This window comes from Neophocaena asiaeorientalis, unplaced genomic scaffold (genome assembly GCF_003031525.2).
Source record: "Neophocaena asiaeorientalis asiaeorientalis breed wild unplaced genomic scaffold, Neophocaena_asiaeorientalis_V1.1 scaffold233, whole genome shotgun sequence".
Lineage (NCBI taxonomy): Eukaryota > Metazoa > Chordata > Mammalia > Artiodactyla > Phocoenidae > Neophocaena > Neophocaena asiaeorientalis.
In genome coordinates this window covers 600,388-615,330 of record NW_020171811.1, presented here as the reverse complement: position 1 = coordinate 615,330, position 14,943 = coordinate 600,388, and the positions used below count along the sequence as shown (strand labels likewise).

The 14,943-nt window shown below is 34.2% G+C and overlaps 1 protein-coding gene across 2 annotated transcripts in view; it reads right to left on the bottom strand.

Moving 5' to 3' along the window:
* Positions 1-14,943, bottom strand: part of SOS2 (SOS Ras/Rho guanine nucleotide exchange factor 2) — a 69,445-nt gene that overhangs the window by 42,938 nt on the left and 11,564 nt on the right. For both annotated transcript variants that reach the window (XM_024732985.1, XM_024733067.1), the window contains exons 4-7: positions 14,031-14,234; positions 9,705-9,848; positions 6,722-6,832; positions 3,014-3,112 (exon numbers count right to left, since the gene is read on the bottom strand). In XM_024732985.1, the coding sequence (XP_024588753.1) occupies positions 3,014-3,112; positions 6,722-6,832; positions 9,705-9,848; positions 14,031-14,234 (558 nt within the window). The remainder of the gene's footprint in view (positions 1-3,013; positions 3,113-6,721; positions 6,833-9,704; positions 9,849-14,030; positions 14,235-14,943) is intronic.

Sequence of the window (14,943 nt, the reverse complement as noted above, 5' to 3'; positions counted from 1 at the left end):
TCACCAAGGGACAAGAACACTGGCAGCAGAAGTTCTGGGAAGTGCTCCTTAGCATGAGCCTTCCTAGAGTCTGGCATTAGTCCCACCAAAGAGCCCAGGTAGGCTCGAGTGTTGGGTCATTTCGATGGAGAAATCAAAAGCTTTACAGACAAGCAAAAGCTAAGGAATTCAGAAGCACCAAGCAAGCTTTACAACAAAAGCTAAAGTAACTTCGCAAGGCAGGAAACAGAAGAGAAGGAAAAGACCTACAATAACAAACCCAAAAGAATTTAGAAAATGGTCATAGGAACAGACATATTGATGATTACCTTAAATGTAAATGGATTAAATGCTCCAACCAAAATACACAGACTGGCTGAATGGATACATAAACAAGACCCGTACATATGCTGCCTACCAGAGAACCACTTCAGACCTAGGGACACATATAGATTCATGAAAAGGAACGAAATTGGGTCATTTGTAGTGACGTGGATTCATCCAGAGACTGTCATACAGAGTGAAGTAAGTCAGAAAGAGAAAAACAAATATCGTATATTAACGCATATATGTGGAACCTAGAAAAATGGTACAGATAAACCAGTTTGCAGGGCAGAAATTGAGACACAGATGTAGAGAACAAACGTATGGACACCAAGGGGGGAAAGTGGTGGCGGGTGAGGTGAGGGTGGGATGATTTGGGTGATTGGGATTGACATGTATACAATGATGTGCATAAAATGCATGACTAGTAAGAAAAGAAAGAAAGAAAAAAAAGGTATAGGGAAGATAATCATAAAAGATTTGGAAAAATTATAAATACTTAAAAGATATCTGCACTCAGATTGCTTTACAAGCATCTTCAAGTTTATGTACCATCTAAAAGAAATGGAAAATAGAAATCATAGAAGATACTTTTTGTACTTAAGCAAGATTCATACTCAAAGAAAAAGTTTTACTCCAAGTCAACAGATTAGCATATAAATACATATAAATGTTCATTTGTAGGGGTTTTGTGTGTATGTATTTATTAAAATAAAATGTGCATATTTCTTTTTTATGATTCTTTGCCTTATTTTTAATTAACTGACCAACTACTAGTCCCAGTCACAATGGCTAAGAGTACTTGGAGTCCAGTAATTAATTGGTAGTAAAAGTAGCTGTGGCCTCAGGATGAGTCAGGGCATCATAGTCAATGTCTGATTTTAGATTCAGATCTCAGAGATTTTAAAAACCAATCATCCAGATAGGAGAAAAAAGTAAGCTTCAATTATAGTCAAGCCGGGATTTTTAAATGTTGGCAAATATTAGAAGGCAACATGAACATTCTCTAAAAAATTTTAGGAATCTAAATATACATCTGGGGCTGCTAATGTATTAGTCGTACGAAGCCTACACACATAGATCTCATCAGTGACACTAAACTCTTAGAAAAAATATGGAATATACTAAGTTTTAATTAATGCACAACAAGAAAAACAAATAGAAATATGAAATGCAAAGACAAGTCACAGAAGATATTTACAGTGGCAAAAGACTTGAATAACCCTATAAAAGGTTATCGAAAAGGCCAATAAACATATACCCAACCACATTAATAATCAAGAAAATACAAATTAAAAACACCGCATACCATTATAAATACACCATATGACAGAAAATTTAAAATATGAAAATATGCATAAAGAGAGACATCACCTGCATTCTGGTAGGAGTATAAACTGTAAAACTCACGTTGGAAAACTGTTTGACATCATCTATTAAATCTGAAAATATGCACACCCTATGACCAAGCAATTCCAACCCTGAGTATATACTCTAGAGACACAAAATGCATGCACATGTGTACCAAGAGATATAAAAAGAATGTCCATAGCAAGTGTTATCAGTAATAGCAAAAAACTGTTGTTCAGGGTCTTCCCTGGTGGCGCAGTGGTTGAGAGTCCGCCTGCCGATGCAGGGGACACGGGTTCGTGCCCCAGTCCGGGAGGATCCCAGATGCCGCGGAGCGGCTGGGCCCGTGAGCCATGGCCGCTGAGCCTGCGCATCTGGAGCCTGTGCCCCGCAATGGGAGAGGCAGCAACAGTGAGAGGCCCGCGTACCACAAAAAAACAAAAACAAAAAAAACTGTTGTTCAACCAGGAAAGGATAAATAAATCATGGTTTATTCAAACAATGGAAGAAAATTAAACTAGAACAACATACAACCACATCAATGAATCATACAAATATAACTTTGAAAGAAGATAAAAGACACAAAATAATATATATAATTTGATCCAATTGATTAAAAAGTTCAGAAACAGGCTACATATATTTCTAGTGATATACACATAGGTGGTTAAAGTAAAGAAAAGCAAAAAAGTAATTACCATTAAAGTCAGGGTAGTGGTTTACCTCTGGTGTGTTTACGCATTACATTTATTTATTATAAAACATGTTTATGTTTTTATACTTTTCTCTATGTATATAATATATCATAATAAAGTTTATACTACATATTAGAACTTTAGGAATTCAATATATTTTTACGTGTACTAATCTTTAAAAAGAGTTCAACTTTTACCATAATTTTATTTTTTAATTTGTTGCTTGGTTTCCAGCTATTACACTGCATACTGCATGCGGAAAAGGTGTCAACTTTAAAGTGTTTTTCTTGACAAGTTATAACAAGATGGAAGTTTAGAACAATGCTATACATAAAAGTTATTAATTACTTATATAAAATAAGAGTTAAACCATTGTTGCTGTGTGTCTCCAAAATATAATTTTTAAAAAGTCAACATTTTTATGATGTTATTACTTTGAGAATTTATATTATCAAATGATAAAGATACATTTTCCTCTATCTACCACTTGGAAATGATATGAAGATAAAAAATATAGGTGTTTCTCTATGGTCTGTGGAAAGAAGGGAGACATTTAAGATACTTTACTTTTATGAAAAAGTATGGAAAATAACATCAGATTTAAAAAAAGGTTTTAAGCCTCATAAATGCAACTATTTTTTTGCCTCAGGAAGCTTTCATCTTACCTTTAATAATTCAAAATAGTGCCAACAATGATATACTGGCACCAGCATAAGGCGTGGAAGGACATAACGAACTGCCTCTTTAAAACCATCAGCAATGGACTGCAAAGCAAAAAGACAAAAAACAGTATATCTCTGATATCAAGGTTATGTAACAGTAGTGCCTAACAGAAGCAGATTTTAAGAATACAAGTTACAGGGAATTCCCTGGAGGTCCAGTGGTTAGGACTTGGCACTTTAACTGCCGGAGCCCCGGGTTCAATCCCTGGTCGGGGAACTAAGAACCCACGAGCTGCACAGTGTGCCCCCCACTCCGCCCCAAAAACAGAATACAAGATACAGACTAACAAAACTATAACAGGAAGAATGTTCTATATTGAAATTGAAGTGCTGTAAATCAAGTTTTTTCCTCCTTTAAGTTATCAGATAATTAAATATATACATTTCATCTTTCATGGCTAAAATAACTTTAACAATATTCTTCTCAGCTTTTCTTCAAAAGTTTTGGCATCCACATACCCTAAAGGAATGCTGAAAAGCTATGTACTGTCTCACACATTTTTATGTCAATTTTATTAAAAATGTTTTAAGTAGTTACAAAGAATGTGTTTTGGGGGATGTGGTACATTGTAGATGTGATTTAAATATATTTCATCAAACAATGATCAAATAAATTTCAGATTTAGCTCATTTAATTTATGAAAAATGTCTGTTATATAACTTAATTGATAAAGCCAATCTTCACTGTCAAAATAAATAGCCAGATCAGACTAAATTTCTGCAACAAGTCTGACATCATTCTTAACTTGAAATACACATGTTAATGTCACAGTCTTACATACAGCAAGCATCTGGAAGAACCTCTGTTTCTAACATAAAACATGCAGGTATGAGAACTTTACAAGCCTCCCCTCTCCTTTACCACAATGTCCAATGAATGATGAAGTACTTTTTAAAAAAGGTAATATTCACCCTTGTTACAAACTTCTCATTTCTTAATTTTTAGATAAACATGACAAGACAAAGGTAGATATGACATTTCAACTACCGAGAGTTTTTAACACAATCACCCCATCCCCTGCTTTTGGAACCCTTTTGGCTTTGCACTCAATAAACTCTCCTTCAGGAGCAATCCTTTTTTTTTTTTTCTTTTCCCTGGCTGGTACCCTGGAGGTTTTTACACCTTGGATCAATGCATAATGAAAAATTCAATATGACAAGAAGTAATGTGTAAGAAAAATTGGAAGAGAATGCAACAACACAAACAAGGTTAGACTAGAAGCTAATTCCCTTAAATATATCTGTACCCTTATATTGCCTGGAAAATCTTAGTGTATAGCTAGGGTTAGGTATATCCCAGTTTTGAAAACTAATAGTCTGCAGAATAAATGATTTTGTAAAATTTATAAGGCATTTAAAAGTTACTCATGTTGATTTTAAATGTCATTAAGGCTGACTTATTTAAAGTGGTATTTCTCCTCATCAGGTAAATACAGACAGAAGCAATATACAAAGTGAAGAAAGGGTTCGAGATGCTGCTTTTAAAATATATACTCATAGGTAAACCCTCCCATAACTCTCACCTATTGTTAACTCAAGTAAACTATAATTTGTTCAACAGACTTTTACCAGGATATGCAGAAATTAATTTCTTTTATCATTTAAGATAGTGATACAGATTATGCTAGATATAATTTTATATATTTTACATACAGTGCTTTAAGTGGAACCAAGATGAAACTTTAAAATTAGCCTACAAAAATCATTTGTATTGTTAATTAGCACTGAAATGGCTACTAAAGTGCATTCTAAAATATTAATGCAATGTGTTTATAGTGTAAGGAGTCCTCTAAAAACAACACAAGCTAATGTCTGACTGTTTAATATGTGCCAAATGTGCTTAGTGTATTCCTGTTTAATTTTCATAACCGTAAGAGGTATACATTATCATCATCATTTTACAAATGAGCAAACTGATTCTCAGAGATGAAGTGAGTTGATCAGGGTAAGACAACTATTAATTGGCTCAAAGCCAGAAGTTCTGACTCCAAAGCTCATATTCTTAAAGTATGCCTACATCTTCTAAAGAAGTTTTGTTGTGTGTTTTTAATAAAAAACTTTTATTAAAGTTTTTTGAGAAAACATTACTTTTTCATTTTACAAATGAAGAATCTGTTTTAAGTTAATACAGTACAAGTGAGTTTGGCCTGAAAAGGGGTTTTATATCTAACTCTGAATTTTACTGAATATCTGGAACAACAGCTTAAATAATTGGGTCTTAAATTCAAATTTCAAATCCCATTCAAATCCCATAGTAAGAATTACTAATAAAGTAAGAATAAAACAAGAAATGTTGTGAGTGCTTTTGATGAGTATGCAAAGATTTTATAAGCAGATTTTTCCATTTAACTAATGCCTACTTCATGGTTTATATGAATATATAAGATTTAACTTAAAGAATTATTCTTTCAATTAAGTAAATTTTGAGAATTAAGTGTAACTTTTATTCCAAGTTGACAAGTTTTTGAGTAGAGCAGAAGTAGAAGATGATAATAATGGGAACTCACAGTAAAGGAGGGAGGCAGGTAAGTTGTTTTGAACATTTATATTTGAAGTCCTCGTGGGATATTCAAATGAATTAGTTCAAAGGTCAGCTGGTTATACGAAAGTATATACATACACACACATACATCCACTGTTCAAAAGAAAGTTATGACTTGAGAATACAAATAGGAAGTCACCAGCATATAGGTGAAAGCAAAGGGCATGGATAAAGTCACCGAAGGATAGCACAGAGGAATAGAACAGCAGGGGCTGCTAACAGAAGTTGGGTAACACCTGTAACTATGGAGACTGAGAAGAAACCAGAGAAGATGGAAATTAGGTGTAAGTAGTATCATAGGAGTCAAAAAGGACAACAGGGGTACTAATAAATACTACAGACATAAATATGAAATCAAAATATCCACAGGATTTGGTGGTTAAGTTTACTGTCAAGGGCAGTTTTTAGTGTTACATCCTGATTAGAACACAGATGGTAACAGTTTGATGGAGAATGACAAAAAGTAATATGAAGACAACTGGCTACAAATGGAAAAAACAAAAAGGGGACGAGCTAGAGTGACAAAGATTTGTTTATTTATTCGTTTGTTTTAGGACAATAAAGATTTGACCATATTCATATGCTAAGGGAGAAGAGCCAGTCTAAATGCAGGAAGTAGTAGTCAAGGATCATCAATGCCAATGTTACCTTCTTTAAGTGTTGAGAGAGTAAAAATATAATTTTTACTCTCTCTCCACTTACTCTCATTTTATCTAACTGCATTACTGAACCAATTAACTTGCATACTCTCCATTAATATATCTACCTCCTTTAAATGACAGGTCTGATAGAGAAATCTGTATGAATATATGTGAGGATATTCTCCACTCTTCATGATTTTGGTTTTATCTCCTGTAGGGAATAAGATCCTGAAATAGCTCTCCATATTCATCTCTACATCTCAGATCCAGAATGTGCCAGATTTTTCTAGTCAATCAGTATTTGTGATGGTATTCTATAAGAGGTTTCCACATTAAGGACAAACTGAAAGAACTCAAGACAGAAAACAGAAAACCACCTAGAATAGGCTTACAATTAACAGATTTTGAAGGACTGGTGAAATATTTCTTTAGTCGCTTTATTAAAAATAATATTCAATTTAAGTTTACCTGAAAGTGTAGAGCCACTGCAGGTCTGGCCATCAACTTACTGAAATGTTCATTAAATTTTGGTGAAAGAATATCCTGTGATAATGTTTCATAAGGATCAAATGCTTGTTCCTATTTTTTTTTAAAAAGGAAAACGTGTTAGGTTTAAAAGAACATCTTTTCTACTAATATGGTACAGATTACTTAATGGCAAATTTTTATTTAAGTCCTCCATGAGGTGTCAGAATTTTTTTTATTTCAGGGACAAATAATAACTATGGCTGTAACTTGGAAATGTTTAATAAATGTAAGTAATGACCTTGGGCAATGGATGACAAGAAGCTACTGGTCTTAAGTTAGGTCACTGACTTGTGGTCACAAGTATCAAACTATTAAAATGTATACACACATTTACCCCAGATAAACAAAAGGTGTACTTATTAGTAAAATAAGGCCAGGATTTGAAATTTCAGTTAGGTTTACCTAGGTTGAAATGAGTTTACACTGAGGATTATTTTCAAAGGAAGCAAAAAGTGATATTCCCACTGTTTTATCCACTCTCCACTTTTTCAAAATTAGAAAAAGAAAGCAAAGACTAACATACAGTAAACTAACAAAACAGAAACTGCCCATATTTTGTCCATGTTTATACTGAAATAAATTCCTATTATTTTATAATAATCAACATCTCCAATGTTTAGCTAGAACTAAGATTTGTTTCATTGTTGTATGTTAAAAATGCAGTATGTTTTTCAGAAAATAACAAGTGTTGGCAAGGATGCAGAGAAACTGGAACCCTTGTCCACTGCCAGTGGGAATTGCAAAATGGTGTAGCCCCTGTGGAAAACAGTTTGGCAGTTCCTCAAAAAGCTAAACAAAGAATTACCATATGACCCAGCAATTCTACTCCTAAGTATATACTCAAAAGAACTGAAAACAGTGACTCAAACAGATACTCATATGCCAATGTTTACTGTAGCATTATTCACAATAGCCAAAAAGGTGGAAAAAGCACAAGAGTCCATCAACAAATAAACGGATAAACAAAATGTGGTACATACACACAATGGAACATTATTTAGTCACAGAAAGAGAGTTCTGACACATGCTATGACATGGATGAACCTTGAAAACATTATGCTAAGTGAAATAAGCAGACACAAGAGAATATTGTAATGATTCTACCTTTATCAAATATCTAGAATCAGCAAATTCACAGAGACAGAAATAGATTAGCGGTTACCAGGGGTTATGTGGGAGGGAAGAATAGGGAGTTATTATTTAATGAGTAGAGTTTCTGTTTGGGGTGATTAAACAGTTTTGGAAATAGATAGTGGTAATGGTTGTATAATACTATGGATTTAATTAATGCTGTTAAACTGTACACTTAAAATGGTTAAAATGGCAAATTTTGTTACATGTTTACCACAAAATAAAAATTAGAAAATACATTTTTAATACATATTTTTGAACCATGATATCTTTAAGAGTACAACAAGCAACCAGACTACAAATTAATATGCTAAGATATCACAATATTAAAAAACTTTAGAGCAAGCCTGAATATCTCGGTTAGGCATCAGTAACTGAGTATTTCTATACTATCAGTTCCATTGTCTACAAAATGGATGTAATTAAAGTGACTTACATTTTCAGAAAAATTAGGAAGAGATTATAAAACTAGTAAATTTACATGATATCTGAAGAAAGCACTTTTAATACCTGTTTTCCAGAAGAAATAAAAATGGCCAATGAGTATGAAAAGATGTATAACATCATTAGTTTAAAAAAAAAAAAGAAAAATCAAAGAACAATGAAATATTGTTTTTTCCTACTAGACTAGCAAAAATTAATGGGGTAATAACAAAAATTAATGGGATAGTGAAGATATGGGTAAAAAGAGGGCCTGCATATACTGGAACTTATCTGGAAGTAAATTTGGCAGAATGTTTCGAAGTTCTAAAAATGTACCTAGTCTTTAGTACCACAATTCCATTTCTAGGACTGCATCCTAAAATAATTACTAGGCTATGAAGGCATTATACAAATATGTTAGTATTGTTTACAATAACAAAAAGAACTGAAAAAACCTACATGCTTAATAATAATAGTTAAAATATAGTGTCTCCATAGAACATGGTACTTTCAGACTTTAAAAGCTGTGTTGAAGTATATTTACTGGCATGGAAAATGTTCAAGATATTGAGTGAAAAAAAACAGGTTATAAAATAGTAAGATCCTATTTTTGTAAATATACACAGGTTTGTATGAATATGCAGACAAATGTTCATAAGGATAAATAAATCTTATAAAGATAACTAATCTCTAGGTATTACAAGATGAAGTTATTTTTGTCTTATTATATTCATCTATATTTTTCTGAATATTTTTACAATGAGCTACGTTATTTTTATAATCATTTGAAGAACAAAAATATGATTTGCACTTTGGGAAAAAAATATAAACTTCCTTTTTCATTTTTGGAAATTAAGACTAAAATCCACAAAAGCTAAACAGCTATGGTCAATAAAATTTCTTTTCTTTCACCTTAAATGCATTTGCCATTAAAAAAAAAAAAAATCTTGGGCTTCCCTGGTGGCACAGTGGTTGAGAGTCTGCCTGCCAATGCAGGGGACACAGGTTCATGCCCCGGTCCGGGAAGATCCCACATGCCGCGGAGCGGCTGGGCCCGTGAGCCATGGCCGCTGAGCCTGCGCGTCCGGAGCCTGTGCTCCGCAACGGGAGAGGCCACAACTGTGAGAGGCCCGCATACAGCAAAAAAAAAAAAAAAAAATCTTAAACATTACTAGTCTATCAACTTTTGCTATAAATATTATCATAATTACACTATAAAGTGTCACCATAAAGACAATGTAATTTTAGTTTGCTATTGGTTAAATCGTAAGTATTTTTTATAGCAGCCAGCAGTGTCTTCTAATTTTCACAAATAATATCTTAATACAGCACTTAGGACTTTAATGAGAAACCAGTTTTGTAAACTTGCCTCTGCCAAATCTTCAAAACAGCTTCCAGCTAAGGGATGAGGGCTGCTTTCATCAGTCATTTCAACTGTGTCTTCAATTAAACCTAAAAGTTTCACGGTCAATTCATGTATATCTAAAATGTTACTGAAAATCTTTTCAATATCCTAAAAAAAAAGGAAGGTTAAGTAAGGCATGTCAGTTTCAGAATTTCATTTAAGAATTTCTAAATATAAGTAATGTACGTGTTAAGGATATTATTTTCACCCAATCACATACCAGTATATTTCAAGACATAAAATATTGAATATATTCCAAATTATAGCAAAAGTCAATCATGAATAAAGAAGAGAAATTTAAAAACCTCTTGGATTAGATTTAGAATTATTGAACAAAACTATACAGAATCTATATTTTCCAGTAAATTTACTGTAAATCTCATATGGTGGATGACTTAAGCAACTCTTTACATAAAGAATTTTGGCATTTGAGTATTTTAAAATTGGCTAAGTGCTAAAAGTCTTGATCAAGGTCTCACAGAGCTGGTTAATGACAAAAGCTGGGATCAAAATGAAGATCTGACTCCTAATCCAGACACAAACTGGTTTCACAATATGTGGCGTGTCTCTTGAATTTGAGGAGGAATTAAAGATTTCATTCAAGCTCTCAGGTGTGACTTTTATCCGGGTTAAAACATGTTAAGTCCTCTGGAAACAAAAAGACCATAAGACTGATTATCCAGGTTATGGCCAACTATTTTTATTCACTCTGCACCTTGTAATGAAAGCATAACAGATTAAGGAAACTGACAGACCTGAGTTTGGATTCTGGCCCCACTACTTGCTAGATGAGTGACCCTGGATTAGGACAATAATGACAATTATAACAGTTTACATTTCTTGTTATTATGTTCCAGGCACTACTGTAAGTATTGATTACTTGACATGTAATTTCAAAACAGCCTTATTAGATAGATACTATCATCATCCTCATTTTACAAATGAGGAAACAGGCACAGAGCAGTTAAGTAATTTGCCCAGGGTCACACAGCTGGTACATTAATACCTACCCATAAAGCTCTTAAGAGGATTAAATGAGATGATTTCTATAAAATGCTCCTGGCATATATTAGGCCTTCCACAAATGTGAGCTTTCTGAAAACATAGGAGTAGGGCCCAAAGGAGTAAATTAAAATCAAGAGTCATTCATTCTTTTATCAAATATTTACTGAGTTCTATGCTCTGACCTTAGATGGCCTTTATTTCAAAAGTTTATAGCCTCATCTATGCTGAAAAAATATAGTAGATATAGAGATAGAGAAAAGGGATTCTCTCTTTCTCTTGACCCTTCAGTATTATAATAAAAATTTTCTATCAAATCAGCACAAATTCAGTGAAAAGAGACCCATAAAAATTAATTCCTGAGGCATGAAAACTGACGGGACACAGAAACGGCAACGAGGATAATATTAGCTAGCAGCAATTGTTATTAGTTAACAGCATTTGTTAAGCTTTTAATTTTTCACACCACTATAGACAAAACCCAATTATACTGTGGTATAAAAGAACCAAAATTCAAGTTCAACCTCCATAACTTATCATAAATATTTTATGTCAATTTCCTCACCGGTAAGGTAGAAATGATAATACCTGTCCTACCTATCTCAGAGAATTGTTAAGGGTCACACAAAATAGAAGAGTACTTTAAAAAACATAAAATGTTGACTACTTAAGGCAGTGTGTCCAGTAGGAGTTATTATCAAATGTTAAACTAAATATGCATTTTTTAAAAAAGGATAAAAGCCAATTAAAAACACCTTAAGAATGAAAAAGCTAAATCAGGGACTTCCCTGGCAGTCCAGTGGCTAAGACTCTGTGCTCCCAGTGCAGGGGGCCGGGTTCAATCCCTGGTCAGGGAACTAAATCCCATGTGCCACAACTAAGAGTTCACATGCCACAACTAAAGATCTCACATGCTGAAACTAAAAGATCCCACATGCCACAACAAAGACCCGGTGCAACCAAATAAATAAATAAATATTTTAAAAAGAAAAAAAAGCTAAATCAGTTCCTAATCTTAAGCACTCAGCCAGCTGTGTCTGAGCATCACTTCTATTAACTCATGTAATAGTTATTTGGTGGAGGAAGTCAGGAAGTAAGAGAAAAGCCAAATATTTAAAGTGAAAGACACTCAGGGACTTCCCTGGTGGCACAGAGGTTAAGAATCCGCCTGCCAATGCAGGGGACACGGGTTTAAGCCCTGGTCTGGGAAGATCCCACATGCTGTGGAGCAACTAAGCCCGTGCGCCACAACTACTGAAGCCCGTGCACCTAGAGCCTGTGCTCCTCAACAAGAGGAGCCACCGCAGTGAGAAGCCTGTGCACCACAACAAAGAGTAGCCTCCACTTGCCGCAACTAGAGAAAGCCTGCACGCGGCAACGAAGACCCAATGCAGCCAAAAATAAAAAATATAAATAAAAATTTTTAAAGTCATTAAAAAAATAAAGTGAAAGACATTCAGACATCTAAGAAAAAACAGATCACATGAGAAATGAAGGAAAGAAAAATAAATCTAAATTTAACCCCCCACCCCCCCCACAAAACAGTATTTGTCTAGCTAGATTCCTTAGAGTGGACTTCAGACCCTAGAGAGGTAGGAAAAACATGGACAAGTCTCCCTGGATCCCCATCCTGCTCACCCCATTCCTACGCTGTCTTCCAACAGTGGAGCTCTGCCTTTGCTTATTTGACATTCTGTATAAACTTTTATTCTTCAAAAGTTCCACTAGTAAAACTTTAAACTACACCCTAAAGTGCTTACCAAAAGACAGGAAAAAGCATAAGTCTTTCTTTTCTAGACCATACATTTCTTTCACCATCTTCAAATGAATAACTATAAATCTCAAATACTGCACAGCAGAAAAAGATCTTTTATTTTTTAAATTTTTTATTTTTGGCTGTGTTGGGTCTTCATTGCTGCGTGCGGGTTTTCTCTAGTTGCAGCAAGCGGGGGCTGTTCTTCGTTGCGGTGGCTTTTCTTGTTGCGGAGCATGGGCTCTAGGGTGCGTGGGCTCACTAGTTGTGGCTTGCAGGCTCTAGAGTGCAGGCTCAGTAGTTGTGGCGCACGGGCTTAGTTGCTCCGCGGCATGTGGGATCTTCCTAGACCAGGGCTCGAACCCGTGTCCCTTGCACTGGCAGGTGGATTCTTAACCACTGAGCCACCAGGGAAGCCCGAAAAAGATTTTATTCCAGTGTAATCCCCCTAATTTTGTGTCTAATTTTCATTGTCACTGCACTTATTATATATTAGTATAACAATTCACATATTAAAAAACACACAATATCCCCAATGTTCATAGCAGCATTATTTACAACTGCCAAGATATGGAAGCAACGTAAGTGTCCCTCAACAGATGAATGGATAAAGAAGATGTGGTATATATACACAATGGAATACTGCTCAGCCATAAGAAAAAAAATGAAATATTGCCATTTGCAGCAACATGGCTGGACTTGGAGGGCTAAATGAATTAAGTCAGACAGAGAAAGACAAATATCAAGTATATGTGGAATCTAAAAAATACAAAAAACTAGTGAATATAACAAAAAAGAAGCAGACTCACAGATAAAGAGAACAAACTAGTGGTTACCAGAGGGTGTCGGTGGCAATATAGGGTGAGGGAATGGGAGGTAAAAATTACTGGGTGTAAGATAGGCTACAAGGATGTACAGCAATTCCCCTACATACGAACAAGTTCCGTTCCGAGAGCAGGTTCGTAAGTCCAATTTGTTCATAAGTCCAACAAAGTCAGCCTAGGTACCCAACTAACACAATCGGCTATACAGTACAGGACTGTAATAGGTTTATAATACTTTTCACACAAATAATACATAAAAAACAAACACAAAATATAAAGAAAACATTTTTAATCTTACAGTACAGTACCTTGAAAAGTACAGTAGTACAGTACAACAGCTGGCATACAGGGGCATGTTTGCATCTTTGAACGTTTGCAACTTGAAGGTATGTATGTAGGGGACTTACCATATTGTACAACCTGGGGAATATAGCCAATATCTTATAATAACTATAAATGGAGTATAACCTTTAAAACTTGTGAATCACTATGTTGTACACCTTTAATTCATATAATATTGTATATCAACTATACTTCAACAAAAAATCTGAAAAAAATGAAAAATAGACAAAGCTAAACAACCCCACAATACTATATAAAACAATATTTTTTCTACATACTCATAAAGTATATGAAGTTACTATTTATGATTTTAAGCTACTATATGACTTTTTGGGGTAGACAGAATTTCAAACCCAAAAAGGTACTTACAGAAGGTTTAAACAGGTCTCTGTCAGAAAGAAAAGCTTCTCGAAACACTTTTATGATCATATTTAGTTCCCGTAGATACTGTCTTTCTTCTGCAATTTCAGTTCTGACAAGGTCATAGTAGTTTAATTCACCTGAAGAACCAGGTTCATCTTCACAAAGAGAAACCAAGCCTATGTCATCCTGATCAAACATGTCCATCAAAACCTAAGAAATATAAATCAGTAATGGATAAACTTACTTTCCTTACTGTTATAAGACCATCTCAAAGTACTTGGAATTAAAACATTATTAAACAATGAGAGTTGTGTGTATTACAGGCTAAAATTGTAAGAGAAAATCCAAAATAAGAGAAATATGAAAAGTTGAAGTGAGATAACGTTCAAACGAAACTGGATATGGAGAAATAAATATTTATGAAAATAAGATAAATCTAATAATGAAATATATATATACATATATGTACATATATACATGTATGTCTGTGTGTATATAAATACAGGTACATACGCACACATAAACATAAAATATATAATAGCAAAAAGAGCACACATTTGGAGAACAACAATCTGAACCAAAATTCCAGTTCTACCACTTACCTGTGATTACAGACAAGTTATTTATTCTTTTGAAAGTCAGATCCCTTATCTGTAAAATGTAACTGATGAAAGAATTCAATGAAGTAATGGACATAAAACGCATACTGTTAGGTCTGGCAAACAGCAGGCATCCAAAATGGTAGCTTTTTGTCCTACTGTAAGGATGCTTATGTGCACTTGAGTAGAGTTTAAAGGAGAAAAGTGAAATGATACGCAAAATGTATTAACAGCGTGATGCTTTTCTGATGCATATTCACTACATCAACAACTGCTATTAAGTTCATTTGTTAAAATCAAGCATCTCCTGGAACTTCCCC